The sequence below is a fragment of the Eleginops maclovinus genome, chromosome 21, assembly GCF_036324505.1.
Source record: "Eleginops maclovinus isolate JMC-PN-2008 ecotype Puerto Natales chromosome 21, JC_Emac_rtc_rv5, whole genome shotgun sequence".
In the NCBI taxonomy this organism is placed as follows: domain Eukaryota; kingdom Metazoa; phylum Chordata; class Actinopteri; order Perciformes; family Eleginopidae; genus Eleginops; species Eleginops maclovinus.
In genome coordinates, this window is record NC_086369.1 from 14,931,833 (window position 1) to 14,951,859 (window position 20,027).

The window sequence follows — 20,027 nt, forward strand, 5'->3', positions numbered from 1 at the left end:
AGCAATCCTAAATTGCATTATGCTACTGACAAAAATATGAATCTGACCTCATTCAAGACACAAACACCAGATAAAAACCACCTGATAACCAACTCCAACTGGTTTGGTCACAGTTTGACCCACTTGTTTCTCCTCTGTACAGCACTGTTAATCCTCTGTTAGGAAGAACCAGGTTAAACCATTGTGTGTATCAGAAAAGAGCACAGACCGCATGTTTCCTTAGGCTTGTGTAATTAACATAATAATCAATTGACAATTTGATACTTTATTGTCCGATTTAACTGCAAATAAACATACAATACAAATCAGTATGATGCTTGTCTGGCCACAGCACAGCTATATATTCTGGTATTGAACAGCTGCAGGTGTTTTTGGCGTCAGCAGGTTTCCAGGCTGGTGCATGAGGTCTACTATGTAGCGGCAGGGCTGTGCAGGGCGCTCCTTCCTGGAGGGATTCCTGTTGAAGAGCAGCACCTCGTTCCAAGCCCGATTATATTCACCTCTGACAAGTGTGCAGCTCAGTCCAATGCAGTCAGCCAGACACTGAAAAAGGAAAGCAAGAGACAGGTTGGAGAATAATAGAGACGAAAGCACCTGTTTTTTATTTGTTATCGTGCACGTCAAGCAAAGCCAAAGTGAAGGAGCTTGAAATAAGAAAAAGCTGATGATGCTGTGTGGTATCTAGGTACCTTGAAGAGAAAAGCCCTATGGCAGTAGATTCCCTTGCTGATCAAACCGATCGGAACGACGTTCGACTGAAGCTGAAACTTGAGCTCGCTGAGGTGCAGCACCCACGGGAATTCATGCAACTTTTCCATCTCCACTTCTCCACCCATGGCTTCACTCACCAGCCTGACATCCAAATCATGCACAGAACACACATTAGAGTGCAGGAACCTTCAACATTTCACAGGTAAGTTCTAATATCAAATAACAATGTCTGTCAATCATATAATACTGTATGATTTTCTTTGTTATTCATCGTGACATCTCTGTGTGTTGGTTATGTGCCCACTGCATTACTCCCGTCACCTTGCCAAGGCAGCCCACTGCTCCCGTTCATCAGTCAGAGGGATGATGGATTCTTTGGCCTCTTTAATGAGAAGCTGCAACGAGACGTCTTCCGTCATGCTCCACGGTTTCTCTGTCGGGGACTCAGGTAGGGGCTCGTCTTTTCGTTTGTCCTCCTCTTTCTTCTTCCTATGCACAAGGATAGGGAATTTAAGGAGAACTCAGTCAGTGTCTTTAAAATAAGGGACAATATCAACAGGGATTTGACAGTGGCATACATACTTTGTTTACCTTTGATCATTTCTCACACAGAATATAACAAATCCTCCTCTAGAAATACCACCAGCTGCTCTAAGATGTATATTTTTGGCACAACAAAGTGATGCAGTGTTAATATGATACTGTGCAGAGACTCACCTCGGGGTCCTGCGCTCTGCCTTGCTGCTGGTGTCTGTTTCTGATGCATTGCTCTGCCTCTCTTCTGTCTCCACTGTCTCTCTGCCACAAAAGGACGAGGAAAGAAGGGTTTAAATAATTGAACACAGCACTGTTATTCTACTTTTCACTCTTCTTGGATATTCTCAGTTCTTGTTGTGTGTGTAGGTGTCTCTGTCTGTATGCATGCAACAACAGGAGAAAACACACGAGCACACATTTACTTTATAAAGTAAACTTAAGTCTTACTAAATCATGCACAGATTACATAACGCACTGCTTAAGAATGCCTGTGTGTGTGTGTGTGTGTGTGTGTGTGTGTGTGTGTGTGTGTGTGTGTGTGTGTGTGTGTGTGTGTGTGTGTGTGTGTGTGTGTGTGTGTGTGTGTGTGTGTGTGTGTGTGTGTGTGTGTGTGTGTGGCAATGCTCACTTTGACAATGTAAATTCATCGAAATATAGGAAGCCTGTGGGTGGTAGTAGGTGTGCATTTTTAGCCCTATACACATGTTGGAGTCTTTTTATTTTCATCACGCTTGTGTGTTGTGCAGGCATCTTTATAGTTGTGCAATGTTGTGCGTGTAAGTCCAAACACAAAGGCTCTTTAGCTGTATATATGTGTTGCCATCTTTTAAGAAAACAGCCATTTACCCTCAAGAGGCCACACTAACAGAAGGCAATGAGGAGAGGGGAGAAAAGAAAGCCAAAGTGGGGAAATGGGATCACTGGATTGGAGAAAACAGGGGGAGGGTGTAAGGAATCTAACAGCCACAATAAATTGTTCTGGCAAAGTTCTTGGTGTGGCTGGCAGTGTAAGAAACTGTCCAGGTTTCTCAGTTAGGTCTCTACCACCATCTGTGTGGGTGTTCTTGTTAGTTCTCTGCTTGTAGTGTTAGTTTGCTTTACAGTGTCGGGAGTTGCTGGATATATTCTTATAGTTCACTTTAAGACGTAATGAATTGTTTTAAGACATTTAAGAAAACATACTCTGCTGCTGTGTTGACCACAATGATGGGCCGGTGCTTGTTGACAGGCTGCTTACACATTTCCTCTAAAGTCAGAATCCTTTGGCCTGCAAGAGCCTGAGAAAAGAGAGACAAAAAAGGAGTTGATATAAAACTGTTAACACTCTTTGTTACAGTATGGTTGTTACAGATATTTGGGAAAAACAGAAAAGCTCAAGTTGTGACTTATAGTAAGATTATGAGCATGTCTGGAGATGGGACAACATATACTTGTGGTCCCACATTTCTTGATGTGACCTCTGTTAAACACATATCTCAATAGTATACACACACACACACACACACACACACACACACACACACACACACACACACACACACACACACACACACACACACACACACACACACACACACACACACACACACACACATACCTTCCCAGCGTCATAGAAGCCGTCATATATAACGTCAGTGGAGGCTAAATGACCCATTAGGCTGTATTTGACAGACAGGTTGGAGTTAAGCAGGCTGATCATGGCCAGCTCACTGAAACGGCTCCTTCGATTCACTGATTGGTTGATTTCCTTTAGCATTTCCAGGGCTCTGAGACACGTAAACAGAACAGAAATGCAAACACATAAGGATATATTCAGACTGATGATGAATATGAAAACATAAAAATGCATGAACAAAATGCTCCATACTTTCATGTGGAGCCTCATGTAATACTGTCCTATACTTCTATCTAGTGGCCGTTTGAGAGATTACACCAAGCTGGTCTGCACACTTTTAATTACATTTCCTTAAGTGTGTTTCTTACCCATATTTGCACATCTCCACAGCAGCGGGTAAATCATTGGCACAGACACTGATAGCCCAGCATGCATTGTGCAACACTTCTTTGTGATAGGAACGCAGCAGATTAACCAGTGGGTGAAGGCCTCCAGCACCCTGCAACTATGTAGGACAGGGAGTTGTAGTTCAGTTAGATTCAGTTTTATAGAGATGAAGATTAGAATAAAAACAGGAACAGTAAAATCACTATCAGCTGAACAGAACTGATATTTCCTTTAGGCAAAGCTAGGGGCTTCCCAGTTGGTTGTTTTGGTCTTTATTGACAAAACTTCTTTCAGTTGATTCTGCATTTTTTGTAATGCTTTTGGTCATGCTAATGATCCTTTTTTAGGATCTATTGATAAATTAAAGAATCTATTATTTGATAAAACCACATGCTTGTGAGTCCACTAAGAATTTACTTAACTAAGGACACAGACACCCACCTCTTCCCTGGCTTCTGTATCACAGGCCAGCACCGCGAGGCACCGCGTGGTGTTGACAAGTAGCTGTGTATTTGTGGACTTCAGGGGCTCCACCACAGCTTTAATGGCTCCGTGGGACAGAATACTGCAGCGGATATCCTCCTGCGCTGCCATGTTGCCAAGTGTGGCGGCAGAATTAGCCACTGTACTGAGACAGCTTCCATATAGCTGCTGGACAAGGACTTCATGGCCTCCTGCCTCGTGCACTGCACTGCAGATAGCACAGAAATGGATGAGTGTGGATTTAATGCAAGGAAAGCATGCAGCATAGACTGTATGTATGTCTGATTTTCACAAACAGGTAATATATAAGAAAAAAACATTTTGGCTAAGGAAAGTGATGAGGTGATGCATGGGAGCTGAAATAAATGTCCAGAGAACTCAAGAAGACAGTAATACTGAAATATGAAGTCAAACAGAAAGGCGATTGGGTATAGGGAAGATTTGTCAGAGGAATAAAAAAGGTGGAAGATAATAATGGAAATGGTAGAGTAGAGAGGTGAAGGGAAATTCTTTGAGCAAGAACCCTGCCAAGACGGATGAAGCACTAAATCATGTGTGAAATAGTGGAGAGGAAGGAACACTGCACGACCTTAAAACACCTTCCAAGTCTCACTTTTAGAGACTGCAAACCACAGTTTTAAGGCTGATTATTTACATGGTATGCACCTTCCACCACTGCTTGCTGTAGGGAATATATTTACAGCGTGACAGAAATTGTGTGTCACTCACGATGCATTGAGGTGGTTGCTATGTGTGAGATTAGAGAGGGCCTGTGTTGCTGCCTCTTTCAGCACCACACTCTCATTGTTCAGCAGCTGTACAACTGCAGGGATTCCTCCTGAAAAACACATAGATGCAACTTATTCACACTTCCTTCTTTTCAATGTGTTGATGTAAATGTTGTTGTGTGAATGTGTGTGTACCTAGGTCTCTGAAGCTGTCTTTGCTGGCGAAGTGGAAGCTCATGACGCTCACCGCCTGGCAGGTCGCTGTTTGCACACTGATGTCCGCCACAGACAGAAGCTCTATCAGAACCTTCTCCACATTCTGCTCATGGAGCATTTTGCGATTCTCATCTCCACACCATGAATCAAACAGAGAGAAGGTAAGTGTCAAATATGCCCTTATCAATTCCAAACACATAGCTTTAAAGTGAAAAAAAAAATCTTCTTCTGTGCTTACAGTTATGAGCAACCCTGACGATGCATTTAACAGCGTTGGACTGGATGTCGAATGTCTTGGGGGTGAGAACGAACTCCATCAGCTTCGTCAGTCCTCCATCCTTGTGGATCAGATGTAAACTTTCACTGTCACTCAAACAGTTAGCAACTACCTGTAGGGTCTCAGCATGAAGGTCACTGAAGTCCTGTTAGAAATAAGAAAATATTTAAGGGATTTAAAGGGCATCAAGATTTTAGAAAAGGTGGTATATTTCAAAGAGAACCATTTCCAACTAATGTGCAAACATGACCTGGGTGTATAGGCAGTTTTTAACTCTCATACTGTTTGTTTTTGTATTTAACCAAAACTAAAGGGTGAGATACATATATATACATGTCACCAGAAAAGCATGCTTTCTCTCTCTCATCTACCGTGTTACTGAGGGTATCCATGAGTTTCTCAAACCCTTGCTCTTCCCTGAAGGTGTTGCATGTGTCTGCATCAGTGGTGATATTCTGCAGCGTCTTTAAAGCCAAACGTTGAATGGCAGGGAAGTCGGACTTTAACAGTTCCAGAAGTGGAGGGATCCCGCCCAACTCATGGACTGCCAGACGACTTTTCTGATCCTTCAGACAAACAGTTCGACCCAGGAAACAAAAGGACAGTAAGCACTTTCTCCCAACATCCACAGTGAAGCATTTTATAGATTTGAATTGCCCAACATGAAAAAGCTAGTCCACTAGTCACCTGAACCAGGTTAAAGATGATCTCCAGCGAGTTATTTTTGACATCGGGGTCCAGACTGGATAGGAGCTGGATCAGAGGTGGCAGGCCCTTGTTGTCAAAGATCTGGACCTTACAGACGAAGTCCACCGACAGAGAGGCCAGGCACAGCGTTGCAAACTCATGGACAACTGTATCTTCTTGAATGGGAAAGACACTAGTGTTTGAAATGTGTTATTGTGCAACGAATCAGTGGTGTGAAGTACCAACCTAAAAATAGGCCACCTGATGTACAGTATGTGATGAGTAAAAATAGGTCTATGTCCCTGGTGTTAAAATGTTTAAATGATGTTTGCATCAATGAATAGGCAATTAATCCAAAAGTGCATGACATAAATAGCATTTTTAATTTTTGCTACTGTTAAGTAACATTTCTGAATACTTCTTCCACCAAGGCTTCAGTAAATATCTGCTTCTGAGTCTATCTCCTGACTCACCTTCAGGTGACAGTTTGTCAATGATTGATGGAATGACATCCTTTTTCTTCAGAGCGCTCTTTACCTCACCTTTCAATGGAAACATGAGACAAGATTAATAAGTGAGGGACAGTTATTCAGCGAGCAAAACCATCCGTCAGTCAATCAGAATTTTTGTTTTGTGTGTGTCACATTATTGATTTTTGTATGTTTTCTGACAAACCGTTGGTGGCCATGATGCCCAAAGCCATGAAAGCGTTGCGTCTGACCAGCCTGTTGTTGTTGCTGATGAGCTTACAGAGAGGCTCTAAAGCCCCGAGTCCCAGCAGAGAGACTTTGTTCTCATCTCCTAACAACAGGGGGAGACAGTCAACAGGGAAATTAAGCACGGTGCCAAACAGACTACAGTGCCTGTGGGCATTTATTATGTAGCTTATCAGTGAAGATAGGCGTTGTAACGTAATAAAGACAATGGTAGATAAGAAATAGAATGGGTTGGTGTTAAACATAGTAATACAGGGTAATAAAATAACATGCTCATTGTTTTAAGTCACCTCTTAATGTGCTTTTTCAGCTTACAAGGGGAAAAAATTAGATGATAGTGTAGATGTTATAACAATCTCAAGATACTAGGTGAGCAGTAGTCATCCACAAGAACATATTGTGTTTTCCAGCTGCAGGGATGCACACTAAAATACTCATATGTAGGGGTGAGCTGTACCTTTCTCTGCAAAGGTGTGTATTGCTTCACAGGCTTTAGCTAGGATGTCCTCCTCTGGGGAGCTCAGCAGCAGCACTACTGTTTCTGGGGTCTTTCCTTCAACAGGTAGGGGCTCAAACTGTGGGAAGAGGGAGATGAGCTGATCTGTTTCAACGGAAACAAAATATAGAAACCTTTTTAGAAACATGGATCTCTCACCGTTTCCTTGCATGGAGTTTCACCCTCCTTTTTCGCTTTCTTCCCCATGTTGTGACCTAGAGAGAAAGAATAATTGTCTAAACAGCATTTATTGATCTCAGCAGTTTAACAGCTGTTTAATAAGCATTCGCATTCATAGCTACAAAGCTAACCCGACAGCCACATTAGCAGTGTTCATACATAACGCTTTACAAACACGGGCAGACACACTTCTTCAAATTCACTATTACCTACCAATTTTGCCCCAAACTAAAGGACAAACTCGGTACTTATAATTAGCAGGACAGCCGGTGAGAAGGCTGTGTGTGTAGTGTTGTGGAAAGGGAGGTTGACACTGAGTTGCTAGGCAACGCTTGCCTAGTAAGGCAACATGGGTAATTTTCCGATTAAAAATCCAATACATTGTTAAAATATATTGGACTTTAATTACTGACTTTAAATGTGTGTAATGGATGCAGTTTAACCACGTCTATTGTGTACAGATTTGCAATGCATGGGGTGAGGATTTGGACATTTATTCAATGTTTTGTATTCGTCGTTTGCATGCCACAGTACTTTGTGCATGGACATGTTTAATTACAGGATATTAAATGATGCAAAAGACAAAATATAAATGTATTTCGTAAATCTGTCATTCTGAGTTAATCCTCCATAAAAAGAAATGGGGGGAAGCAAAGGAAAATCCGACGCGTAAGTACGTTTTTTTGATGAGGGATTGCGTTGTCCTACACAGGTCATTGGAGAATATTGAGGTAAATGCTGTGAAGAGTGAGTCATAAAACAAATGATCTCCTACAGCGCACTGAGGCTTCCTGCTCTTAGAGAGGCACTGACACAGCACTGTGCCAGTGGAAACAGCATGCACCAGAAAACCAAATGACCTCTAAAGACATTACCTCTGGTGGTGTGGGACATGATTACCCTTCTGCCTGAAATGTGCCTCAGATTTAATCTAAACGAAAGCAAGCCAAGGATGGGGGATGGTAGGGATGATGTACAGGTTTCCCTGCTAATACATTATCATTATTACAAGAGCTGCAAACACGCGCATCCATGCACACGCTCACATCCATATGGCCACCTGAAAATGAAAAGTCGTTACACTAATGCTCCATTTTCACATAGAAACGGGGTTTTCTGATTATGCACGTTGAGATTTGTATTTGAAATGTACATGCATATTTCGATATTAAAAACATTGATACGTGTGAATAAACAGCACAGAAAAGTAGCATAAATCCGGTGGAGGAGGGTTGCAGCGAATCAGCGCCGCAGACACTGCAGATCTCAGCAGGCTGTCACCTCCCCTCCTCGAGCTGTCAGTGACAGCAGCTCGCATGAAGCTGCAGACGGAGACTCAACCACCCGGTGATTTTTACCTCTAAATAACAGCTCCTCGGCGTTTTAATTCAAACGGAGCAAAGGCATGACAGGATAAACCCCTGTCATCTCCACGGACTGACACGGGCACGTAGCAGGAGGGCTAGTTGGCTGCTAGTTAGCTTGTAGGCTAATGCTAGTGGACTAGTGTACGGTGTTTGGTTGTGTTTTGTGCCGTCAGTTGGCTTCTTGCTAGCGAAGGTCGGAGGAGCTAACGTTAGCTGGTAGTCAAGAGCGTTTAGTTAGTCATTCGGCATCGTTAATGTGTCATTTTAATAATCTTCTCTAAAGCTAAATAATAATTCCTGATTATTTGTCACGGGACTTTTAAGTGTTTCTGTTTTAGTCGTTTGTTAATATTGCTGAATGTATCGTTGCTAGCTCCTTGGCTATGCTAACGCCAGCTCACATCACAGGGGACTAGCTTGTGAAGGAAGGAAGAGAGGTGAGGTGACTTATGATGTGTGCTGAGGGAAGCAGCATACTGTTGGGCGAAGGAGAGCAGCAGTACTAGCCTAAAAACATCGTATTTTATCGTACTGTTTCGTCTCGTATAGGGCCATAGCGTGTGTTGAGCTGTTAGGCACGTTTGATGTAGAAAATAATTCGTTGACTTTGATTTGCGAGAAATGAAAAGTGTTTGTATTTCTGAGTCGTGAGCTAGTGGCCACTTGTGCCAGCTTCAAGAAGAAGAGAAACTCCGTCAGGATAATCGCACAGATCTGCAATAACCAGCCCAGATTGCTTAAAGATGGCTTCGGCGAGCAGTATTGCCGCAGCTATTGCGAGCAAAACGAAGACGAAGAAAAAACACTTCGTCGCCCAGAAAGTGAAGCTCTTCCGTGCCAGCGACCCGCTGCTCAGCGTGCTCATGTGGGGAGTCAACCATTCGGTGAGTCAGACCATCTAATGTCCAGATGACGATGTCTCCATGACCTTTGGTATGCCACATTAAGCCGTACTTGCTGTCACCTATGATCCTTTGTGTTATTGTATTTGATTGAAACACATAGGAGATGACAGCTGTCCAGCGGTTTGCTACTGCTGGCGCTTTGTGTGTGATTTGCTTCAAGTGTGCTGCTTGTACAGCATCACTAGGCATTAATCAGATCTTGCACCCAAGTAATAATAAAAATACCTAAGTGTAGGAATACCCTGTTACCAGTACAAGTCCTGTTGTCAACATTTTACTCAAGCAAAAGTATTGTCATCTAAAAATATTAGTACTCATTGTGTAGACTGGCCCATTTCACAAATATATATTACATGTTTTGATTATAATTATTATATTGTTTAACATTAATCTATATCTGCAAAGTAACTAAAGGTACTACATAAATGCAGTGGCGTAAAAGTAAAGTATTTACCATTTTGAATTGTAGAAGTATAGAGTAGCATAAAATGGAAATACTCCAATAAAACACCTCAAAACTGTACTTCAGTAGAGTACTTGGGTAAATGTACGTATTTGCTTAACACCACTGGGCATTATTAAGCTTTATACAGTTCTTAGGGTATAAGTCTTGCATGAATGTGATGTAGGCACTTGTGTGTGTGTGTGTGTGTGTGTGTGTGTGTGTGTGTGTGTGTGTGTGTGTGTGTGTGTGTGTGTGTGTGTGTGTGTGTGTGTGTGTGTGTGTGTGTGTGTGTGTGTGAGCGGTGAACTCTTCTTTGGCTTCCTGTTGTGCACATGTAGGATAAGCTGCTAGGGGTCTGTGTCATGAGAGAGCAGATCTTCCCATGCAAGACAGCTTATCTCTGCTCTCTGCTCTCATTCTCTTCCTTTGCTGGATATTTGCACTGGGGCCAATACTTATATGCTGGACAGAGAGTAAACTTGGCAAGCAGAGGACACACAAATATTTTTGGCATCGGGTTTACAAATTGTAAGCCTTTTTACAAATGTTTAACACACATTAGTGTAGCAAACAAGGCCACAGTATGGTGCTTGCAATTATATAAATCAAACAAAAATGAAATAGGACTATATATACAATACAGTTCTTCAGATTTTCACTCTGTCAATCTTGTTATTAATATGAATACTCGCCTTCATCCTTTATTCATCTTGTTCCTAAAGATAACATCCTGTTTATTATGGTAAAGCCAGCCTGTTTACTGATTATTCTATCTGATGTTTAAGGTTTAAGAGATTGGCTTTCCCAGCTGTAAACAAAAGAGCTCTGCTGTAATTGAGCAGTATTACTCATCTATGTATTCAGTATAGAAATGTCTATTAAGATGTTGGTAACAAATTGTTCAAATGGGGTAAATAATCATGTGAAAGATGACGTAGTATAGTTTATATAGAATAGAGAAGAATGTGGGCCCATTAATGCAGAGTGCTGCTCGGCTTTCTTGCTCTTTATCCACATCCGCCTAAGGGTAGCCCTGCTTGGTTTTGTTAAGTGTGCCTGTGGTTAACAGACAGTATGAAGCAGCAGTGGCTTCAGCAAATTAACGGAGAATATACTGTACCTCATCTCAGTAGGAATGTGATATCTGTTTTACATGTTCCATTATAGATTTTACATTATTATTCATTTTGTGTTAAGGTAATGGGGAATACTATTCTTCCAGAGCCTTATTTTAAGTTAATACAGGGGATTCAATTGCATAAACGGTTTTGTGAAACGTTGTCACTAAATGGCCACTGTAGAGATGTCTGCAAAAGTGGGTTATGTCAAGGTTCCATGCCAATTCGTGCAATTTTTAACTTCCTATAATCCCATAATCTAGGCCTGAACGTTGTCTGACCTATCCTGCTTTAAATGCACAATTTGCCGCCACTGTTTCTCTTTGTTTATGCAGATTGACATGATGTCAGAGCCTGCCGTTTGTGTACCGTAATGCATCAGCAACTTTGAGTAGGATTTGGCCTCTTCTGCGCTTGGTTTGTTGTTTGTTTTGATGACTCACTGATGTTCCAAACACCCCATCTCTGTGAAATATTTTAACAGTGTTGAAACTACGATCACTTTCTAAAACTTAGATTGAGTCTGTCTGTGATTTTGTGAAGGAATCATGGCGTGTTTGATGGACATCAGTTCGACATATGCACAGTCCTGAGGGCATATTGCTGGTGAGGTCAATACTAAGCATGTTATCTTTGTCAATTTAAACAGTAACGTTTAATTTTTGACCTTGTGTTAATGGTGGCAGTTCAGTGTGGATTAAGCAGCCTCTAGACAGCCAGATATATAAGATGCCAAGACAGCTGGAAACCAAGAGCTGTTATTTTGTATCTAAGCTGTAGTCTGTAGATAGATCCCAGTCACCTGGCTGTGGTGTTAAGCCTGAGGGTGCAACGTAAGACACAAGAGGTTTACCTCCATGCAGTTACGCAGTACTGAAAAATCATTCACTATTTGATGCTTGAGAAGGCTTGATTGATGCATCGTCTGATATGACATTATCTAAGATAGCACACTTCCCGTAGATGGTTTCATTACTGGAGTGTCTGTTAAAAACATTAGAATATTAATTAAACGTCGCTCATGCATGTCCAATAGAGAAAGTTATCCAAGCTCGTATCATAAACTTCCTCCTGTCTGATTCAGCCGTCTATGAAGTATTGTGCCACTGACTGAAGTATAAAAACCCACGCGGGTTTGAAGAATGTACATGTTCAAACAGGATTGCATAACACAGAGCAGGACGGCCGCCAGCACATTTCCTTCTTATGCCTTAGGCTACCTCCCCTGCTGTTTTTCTCACCACCTGATAAAGCGGTGTGTTTCTCATACCATTGGCAACGTAAAAATTACATTCCATGCCAGGTCAGCTGGTTGAGCCATGGGGTGTGAAAATTACAATTTGAGGTGTTAATGTAAGGTTACTTTACAGCATGGAGTTTGCAAAAGTTAACTCAACCAGTAAATAACATGACTGCAAAGGAATGGGTAAAAGGTGAGGCCTGAGAATGCAACCCGACTGCAAAGGCAACATGCAAACACATGCACATGTACTGCAAAATGTAACCCCCACCCCTCCATGTGCACTTTGGCCTGTCAATCAAAGCATCCACTTTGGGCCCTCCTGAAACAGGACAACAACAAAGTGAGACTGGCCAAGTACTTACTCTAGACAATACAGAAGCGCCACTGATACTGCCGTGCCAAGATGCTTTAAAAGATAAGCACATTCAGTTACGTCCTCAGTAAGATTTTGTATAATGGCTGAGAAGTACCAGGTTTATGCGTTTCAGAAATAGCTTTTTGTGGCAAAAAGTGTGTATCAGGCAGCTTGCTGAAAATAGCCTTCTTTGACAGGTAGCCAATTTTGACTTTAATCCTAATTCTTTGAAATTGTACTTGCATCGCCTCAGAGCCTAAATGGGTTACACAGCTCATGGTTTTACAGAAATGAATTGAGGCCAAAGCATTAAAAAAAAAATTGGAGGGGAAATTTTAGTTGTTACCGCTGAAGCTTAGTGGGTGCAAAAGATTACACAAAACAGAGTCTACAAAATCAATCAGACTGGTCATTACTAAATCACCTCCTGGTTGTGATGAGGTATTGGTCAAAAATAGGTTTTTCTTTTTGGTGTTCACAAATTAGGATTTTGCTGCCTTAAAGAGTTTTCTATAAATGACTGTCCTTCCCCCTTTATTGTATGCCTGGCTATGGTATAAATTAACCCTCCTTTTATCCTTTCATGTCGAGGCCTCAAAGTGATATTATCCTTTAACAGACAACACTTCTTCTTATAGATGAATGAGTGGCCTTTTCTGTTGTAAAAAATAAAAATCCCCAGTGTGTGCCTGAGCGTTCCAATGATTCGTCCCTGACTGAAAGCTGCATTGTCACAGTTTAAGTCTCACACTGTGACATCCAGTCCAGCAGCTCCTGACCTGCTGTTACATGACATCTGCTTCTGTCCTTTTAAAGTAAAGTAGATGGTTGTGAGTGGATGTTTCATTTGGTTTTTTCAATTTCACAGGCAGGCAAAGAGAGGGTAAAATTGTGTGTAACAAATGCCTTTATTGTTCGTACAGGGCCACTTAAGGGATATTTTCAATAAAAAGCAGGCCCTTCTGAGGCTGTGAAGGGAGGTTTAGTAGAGAATAAGAGGACTTATTTGTAGGCAAATCTTATGCATCTGAAGTCTTCACATCTTTTGAGCTCCTTAAGGTTTTTCCATTTTCTTAGTTTGACCCGTTCCTCTGTACTTCTATTAGTACCTCCTTCCCAGCCTGCAGGTTCATTCACTATTTTTGTCATAACCCCTTTTTTGTGTCATCCTGTCTATCTGGCTCACATTCATTCCCCGTCACCCTTTCTTTGCATTTTCCTGCCTTTCTGTCTGACTCAGAGTAGCTGTGTCTAGTTCCCTGGATTGCATAAGAGAGGGATTCTATAAATATGTGCAGGAGTGACTTACTGCTAATATATGTGATGATGATTATAGGCGAGGAAAACAGAAGAGCTGGAACCCTGAGGCAACGACAGCTAGAATAACTTGTCTTCAAAAACCTTTTTTCAGACCCTTTTTTTCTTTCTTCTACAATGTGTGTGTTTGCATGTGTATATGTACGTTCTTTGCCATAGAGTCACTGTGCCATTGGCCTGTGGCACACTCCTTGCCTAAATGCAATGTGACATGTTGCTGAGCAGCTTGATTCAGTCACCACGCCATAATATAACGTAAGCCTGTTTGTTGCTCAGTCAGTCTAAACCACTATATCCTTTAATAGCTGGCCTTTCATAGCACTAACCTCACAGCCGACATGCTGAGCTGTCTGCATGTGTGTGTTCCTATAATTTCTGTCTTTCCTATTTCCACCTTAGCCATTTGTCATAGAGTGTTTCCACACAGATAGGAGGCAGCGTGTGTGTTGTAAGGTCTTCAGCCCTCTAAGGAGATGCTGACATTGAGTTATATCTGTCTTAATTACATTTACACTTTAAAGGCTTGGTATTCCTGGAATAGTCTTCTGTGTAGTGTAATACTTGGAAACACACATTTCCTTTTGTCAGCGCTTGAGTGTGTGTGATTGAGCCGGGCTGTGTATGGGCAAGAATCCGGTAATAGGAGGCGTATCATATCGATACTGTAGTGTGGCATAATACTGCATTTTAAAGTTGATTTATGGAAAACTGTCATGCATGATGTAGAACACTTCCCCAGTTCTGGTTGATTTATGATATTTGCATTCATCACAGTCCCTGAAAATTCAAAAAACAACAGAAAAACATTGTCTGCAGCAAATCTATTAGACCATTAAATTAAAGATTGATTTGAGAATCAATAGTGTTTCAAAAAACACATCACACTTCTCTTTCTATATTTCCTCACACATGTTATTGAGTCTAAAATAGAATAAATTAGCTGATTGTGTGAAGTGAATGCAGACGGCTTACAACTCAAGGTATGACTACTTTAAGCCTTTAATTACTCTGCGATGTCTCACTCATGCTGGTTGCATTAGTCCAAGGCCATGTTTCTCTCTGTGTGTCCATGTCAACACAAACACTCGCAGTCCTCTTACCTTACCACTGCTCCACTTTTATCATCAGTGTGTCCTCATTATGGCTGACCTCTCTATGCTGTGGTTGTGAGCCGAGGGAGGAATGGGAGTAAGGGCTACCCCTGATACTTAAGCTGCATCACAGCATTAGGTCACACTTTGTAGTTGTGCGTTATGAATTGTGAGGGACTGATCACTGTGTGTGCTTTAAAGCATACGATGCACTCGTATTACATAGTGTAGAAAAAGTGCATTTAAATTACTGATACACCAAATTATCTGTACACTGGTTTCAAATGTGCTGTTACACAAAGCACACAGACTCTACACCTGTCAATAAGTGTGCTGTATAATTACGTACATTTCCCATTCTCTTTTTCCTACCAGCCCTATTTTGCGATAATTACATTTTACAGGCAAGCCAATGAATCAGTGACGCACACACCCAGATAATATTGTTGTACTCTGTTTAGGGCTCTCCGTAAAAAGGGCGTGATTAGGCTCCTTATGTAAGATGTATTCTTCTTTATGTGGACATGGTTGGCATTTCTATATACAACGGGTTCAGGGACTCTTAACATATGAGGTAATAGCCTTGTTAAGTGGTCAGTGAAAGGTCAGAAAACAATCAACACAATGTACTACAGCTATATGTGACCTTTAGTGCTCACTGTCGGACTTCTAAAGGGCAAATATCCATTCAGCTGGGTGTATCCATACTGCATGTGATTATCGTTGAGAATATCCATCTGTCATGTTGTGGTCAGCATGTAAGTTGATTAATGCTCAGCGGTGTGTTTATGTATTCAAACCTTCCCTTAGCAGTGCAAGACTGATGATATTAAGTAATTGAAGGTGTGTATGTGTTAGAAAACATTTTAATGTGTAATATTCTGATTAAGGAATCTGTTGCTTTATACCACAGCAAATATTACTGTGTTGTATTGATTAGAGCACCGGTTTAAAAACCACATTCCCGCCTCTTCACATCAGTTAACTGCATGATCTGTCAGTCTTGATTGCACTTTAATAACAGCCACTTAGACTGTAATGACATATAAATTCGCATAGAGGAAGTACACATGTCCCATTTCCTCTAATTAAGAACATTGAGTATGCTTTAACATGACTCCAATGGAAAATATAGTTTATAAAGAAGCTGCTCCCACTCTCTCTCTTGGCTCTCACCTGTTACTAGTTTTCCCCAACTCCTCTTTTTATTTTATTATGATTTGCCTCGTAGGACAAAAGTTGGCTCATCTTGAGGTGATAGATCTCCCACGTTGTGTGTCTTTACTCAAACAAATGATGGTATTTTTAAAATTGGCATTAGTCTAGGTTTGTTTATTTCCCCGCCTGTTACTGTGACACCCGTTTAATGGAAAATAAACCCACAAGCTCTCAAAGGGAAACATCTCAAGAGACCAGTACTATTTTATTTTTGTAGTAAGAGTCTGTTTTCTCTTCCTTGTGGCTGCGTTGGGTCTTTGTAGAACAGCTTTTACAGTGAGGAATGAACATACATGTAAGCAACAGTTAGTAAGTAGTTGTATTTTAGATATATCAGCAGACCAGGCAAACATTTGGTTGAATTGTGTTTTTAACATATATGTTAACAACATTTCCTATAAATAAAGATTGGGTCAAACAGTCTGAGGATATCAAAGGTTTCTGATTTGATAAATTACAAGGAAATAATCAGAAGAGAAAGGAGGAGCTTGACAGATTTACCACATTTCTAAAATGACTTTACTCTGCTGACACATTCTCCTTGCAGCTAGCAAGGCAGTAACTGAGATATCAGATCAAAGATTTCCTGTGAATTGTTAAATGTGTCACTTCATCCTGGTGTCAGATCTGATTAGTCTTGCTTCTTTCTTTTTCCTTCTATGTCATGCATCCTGTACCAAAGAAATGACTCGATGCAACATAATATTAGATTCAGATATTTTTCAAATAAAGGGTGTTATAATCTCACCGCTGTCAGCACTCTCTCTGCCATCTGCTCAGAGCGAGTCATCTATCTGTCATTGTTCAGGAAGATAAGGCTGTGCCACGCTGCTGACTGTGCACACTCTCTTCACCAACTTCCTGTCCAATGGAGCAACAGCACACACTTGCTTCACTCGGGCCGGAAAACAAGTCTTCATCACCATGGAGACAAACAGGAAGTGGTGGTGTGAAATTTCTCTGCAAGTGTGATATGTGCAGGAAGATAGGCAGCTTTGAAACTGATTAAGCGAGATATACTTTGCTCAAGTTAGAATTTATGGCAAGTTTTAATGTGAGTACATGTGTGTAAGTTCGGGTAGTTGTAGCAGTGCATTTATGAGAAAGACCTTGCTCATAGTGATTGTCAAAAGTCATTCTGATCCAACCTCATACTGCTTTGTTTACAGTTTTTTAAGGAACCGTGAATAATTTCAGGAAGAGAAACATTAGTTGCTAAAACTGTAATGTACAAAAGATTTAACAAAAATGCATTTGTTTGGAAACTCCCAGATTCTTGATAGCTAATTGCGATGCCACAATCAAAAAGTAAATCCCATTTACTTCAACATGAAGTTCTTTATTACCGTTTGCACTCTGATTTTAGTTATGAAGTCGAACTGGTCATGACTACCTCTGTAATATCTAGTTTATAACACTACCGTCTCATTTCTAGACTTCAATCGACTTGGTACTGAACCATCTTTTTTTGTGACCTCCTTTGTACAAAAACAGATGTCGGGACAATTAGGGATGTTCCAAAATGATACACACTGGGCACACTTTAGGGAGTCATACTGACAAATGTTCTCTGTGTTGAAATTCAACAGACACTGGAATGGCTACATGTAGACATAAAGATTTAAGAAACATTTGAAGTGGTCTCCTAATTTTTTCTGAAGCTTTGATGTGTGCTTGGTAAGATCAGGCATTGTCTCCTCGTGTGAACCACAGCTTTGTTGATCAGGCGACATCTCCCCACTGAGTGCCCATGATGCATCTGTGCCATAGCATCACCGTGACGTTGGTGCCTGTCACACCAGAGAACTGAAACATACTTGGATATGACATCTGTGGACTCGAGTCCTCTGCTAGGGCCGTCTCTTTAATACCCTCATTTTCTTATCTCTTTCTTTCATGCTTTCCTCTCTTTTCAAATACGCTTCCTTCTTTTTCCAGATATGAATTCTCCTATTTTATATGTTTCCATTCTCCTGCTGTTAATTTATCTTCCATTTACAATGCACACTATTTAACCTTCACATGAAAGTAAGGCAAATTCAAAACGCCGTACGCATAGTAACCCAGTTCTTGAAATGCTATTGAGCTCAATCTGTGTGTGTTTGCTGAGCTGGTTGAAGGCAAAGTGGGAATATTTTACAAAGGCTGACCTTTGCACATAACTGGACAAGCATTTGCAGACTTCAGCATTGAGATTTGTTTTACAATTGACCCAGGGAGCCAGTAGGTCAGAGTTCTTTTTTTTACTCTTTTATATTTATTACTGGCTGCCAGCAAAAAATATCTATAGTAGATGATTTTTGTTATTATTACAATACCTCTGCTGCCATCAACATCCTGAGTAAACAGCTTCGACCTGGTCACAAGTCAATTTGTTACAGACTATTCGGCAGTCCTTAAAGTCAAACGTCTAGTGCTAATTATAGCAACTGGGCCACACAAATGTACTAATTTGAGATGCCATGGGATCAAGCAGGTACTCTTCCTCGGTCAACCTGTTCATCATAATAAGTCAGCTGGGATTAGCTATAATCATATAATTAAAAGCCTTGGCAGTGAAGTGCCTTGATATTGGCCAAACACTAAATCCTGAGCATTAATATCACAGACATGTTTAAGAAAAACGATCGTAAACACAAACTTCTTAACGGATGTGAGGTGTGCAAAGTCTCTGCACCATCTGCTGTAATACTCCTGCAGCATTAATATGCAAGGGTAAAAAAAAACGATTGCTACCTCCTAATACAGCTTTTGGAAATGTGATACCACCTCTTGTCTTTCTGCATAATCCTAGCTGTGAGCAATGTATAAATCTTGAAGTACATTCTGGACAGCGCTGTGAAGGAACACACACATATTGTGTGATTTAATGTTAGTCAATCAAAGCTCAAATGTTTTAGTTTATTTAGTGCACCTGCATTAGCAGTGTGCTTGACAGGTTATTAATAGATTCAAGAAACCTGCCAGCACTCCTGCCTGCAGCCAACAAACACACACTCTCACACACACAACACGCTTCATATTTGTATCACGCTGGGCCTGAGTCATAACAAATGTCAGGTCTACGTATTACAGCAATGTGATGCATGAGCAGCTCCAAATGGAAACCCCTGCAATGTGCCGTATGTGTCAGAGGCCCCGCTGTTTATTAATTCTGTTTATTCATTGTGCAAGGTTTATGGGCCTGCTTTGTAATTGTGCCTTTTGTAAGATCGATATCACCAACGTAAAAGTGCCCTCAATTATAAATATCATCTGGTCAAGTGCAGTCCAACTCACCTTACATTTTTTAACCTCTGCATTTTGAATGAATACGACTCCAATGTGTGAAATATGTCTAGCATTTCTAATGTGATTTATTCTGCTTCGAGTTGCTATATGTATCTCTGATCCTCTTTCTTCTTCTTTCCTGACAGATAAATGAGTTAAGCCATGTTCAGATTCCCATCATGCTCATGCCAGACGACTTCAAGGCGTACTCTAAGATCAAAGTGGACAACCACCTCTTTAACAAGTAAGGTCTTTTTTTGGATGATATTTATGAATGTTTTCAAGACAAATCAAATATTACATTTGTATAATTTTGTGAAATGTAATTGCAGACCCTTACCATCTTATATCCTCAGTTTTGTCCCTCTTTTTTTCATGTGCACACAGGGAGAACATGCCTAGCCATTTCAAGTTCAAGGAGTACTGCCCTCTGGTGTTTCGAAACCTCAGGGAGAGGTTTGGCATCGATGATCAGGACTTCTTGGTAAAATCCTAGCAGTGTTTCTACCACTTCTGGGTCAAATATATATATTATATTGTTATTTCTGTAGTACTATGATAGTGTTAACTGCCAGGTGAATGTTCCAACTACCAAAGACATTTGATTTTTTAGGCATGACCTTATCTTAAAATCTATCCGAACCTTGTGTATTTAATAATGAAAC

At 40.9% G+C, this 20,027-nt stretch overlaps 2 protein-coding genes across 3 annotated transcripts in view; one reads left to right on the forward strand and one right to left on the reverse strand.

Annotated features, from left to right (window-relative positions):
• On the reverse strand, positions 1-16,909 carry armc3 (armadillo repeat containing 3). Its single transcript, XM_063912534.1, has 18 exons — positions 16,841-16,909; positions 7,013-7,068; positions 6,815-6,932; positions 6,317-6,442; positions 6,115-6,183; positions 5,642-5,817; positions 5,326-5,520; positions 4,916-5,099; positions 4,657-4,809; positions 4,463-4,571; positions 3,692-3,941; positions 3,232-3,368; positions 2,846-3,014; positions 2,431-2,525; positions 1,429-1,509; positions 1,033-1,200; positions 690-852; positions 1-543 (listed from the first exon to the last, which is right to left on the reverse strand). The coding sequence occupies exons 2-18, from the start codon at positions 7,058-7,060 to the stop codon at positions 337-339; spliced, it is 2,448 nt and encodes an 815-aa protein (XP_063768604.1). The 5' UTR covers positions 7,061-7,068; positions 16,841-16,909; the 3' UTR covers positions 1-336.
• Positions 8,301-20,027, forward strand: part of pip4k2aa (phosphatidylinositol-5-phosphate 4-kinase, type II, alpha a) — a 25,329-nt gene continuing 13,602 nt past the window's right edge. Inside the window, exons 1-3 of one of the 2 annotated variants that reach the window (XM_063912535.1) lie at positions 8,301-9,284; positions 19,509-19,606; positions 19,750-19,846. In XM_063912535.1, coding sequence (XP_063768605.1) covers positions 9,144-9,284; positions 19,509-19,606; positions 19,750-19,846 — 336 coding nt within the window. In that variant the 5' untranslated portion in view covers positions 8,301-9,143. The remainder of the gene's footprint in view (positions 9,285-19,508; positions 19,607-19,749; positions 19,847-20,027) is intronic. The other variant, XM_063912536.1, reaches the window with a different exon arrangement.

Coding starts and splice junctions, on each gene's coding strand:
- armc3 (XM_063912534.1), bottom strand. CDS start 7,060: ATGGGGAAGAAAGCGAAAAAGGAGGGTGAAACTCCATGCAAGGAAACG. Junction 3,015..3,231: donor GTGGAGATGTGCAAATATGG/GTAAGAAACACA, acceptor TACGTGTCTCAG/AGCCCTGGAAATGCTAAAGG. Junction 2,526..2,845: donor GCTTCTATGACGCTGGGAAG/GTATGTGTGTGT, acceptor CTCTTTTCTCAG/GCTCTTGCAGGCCAAAGGAT.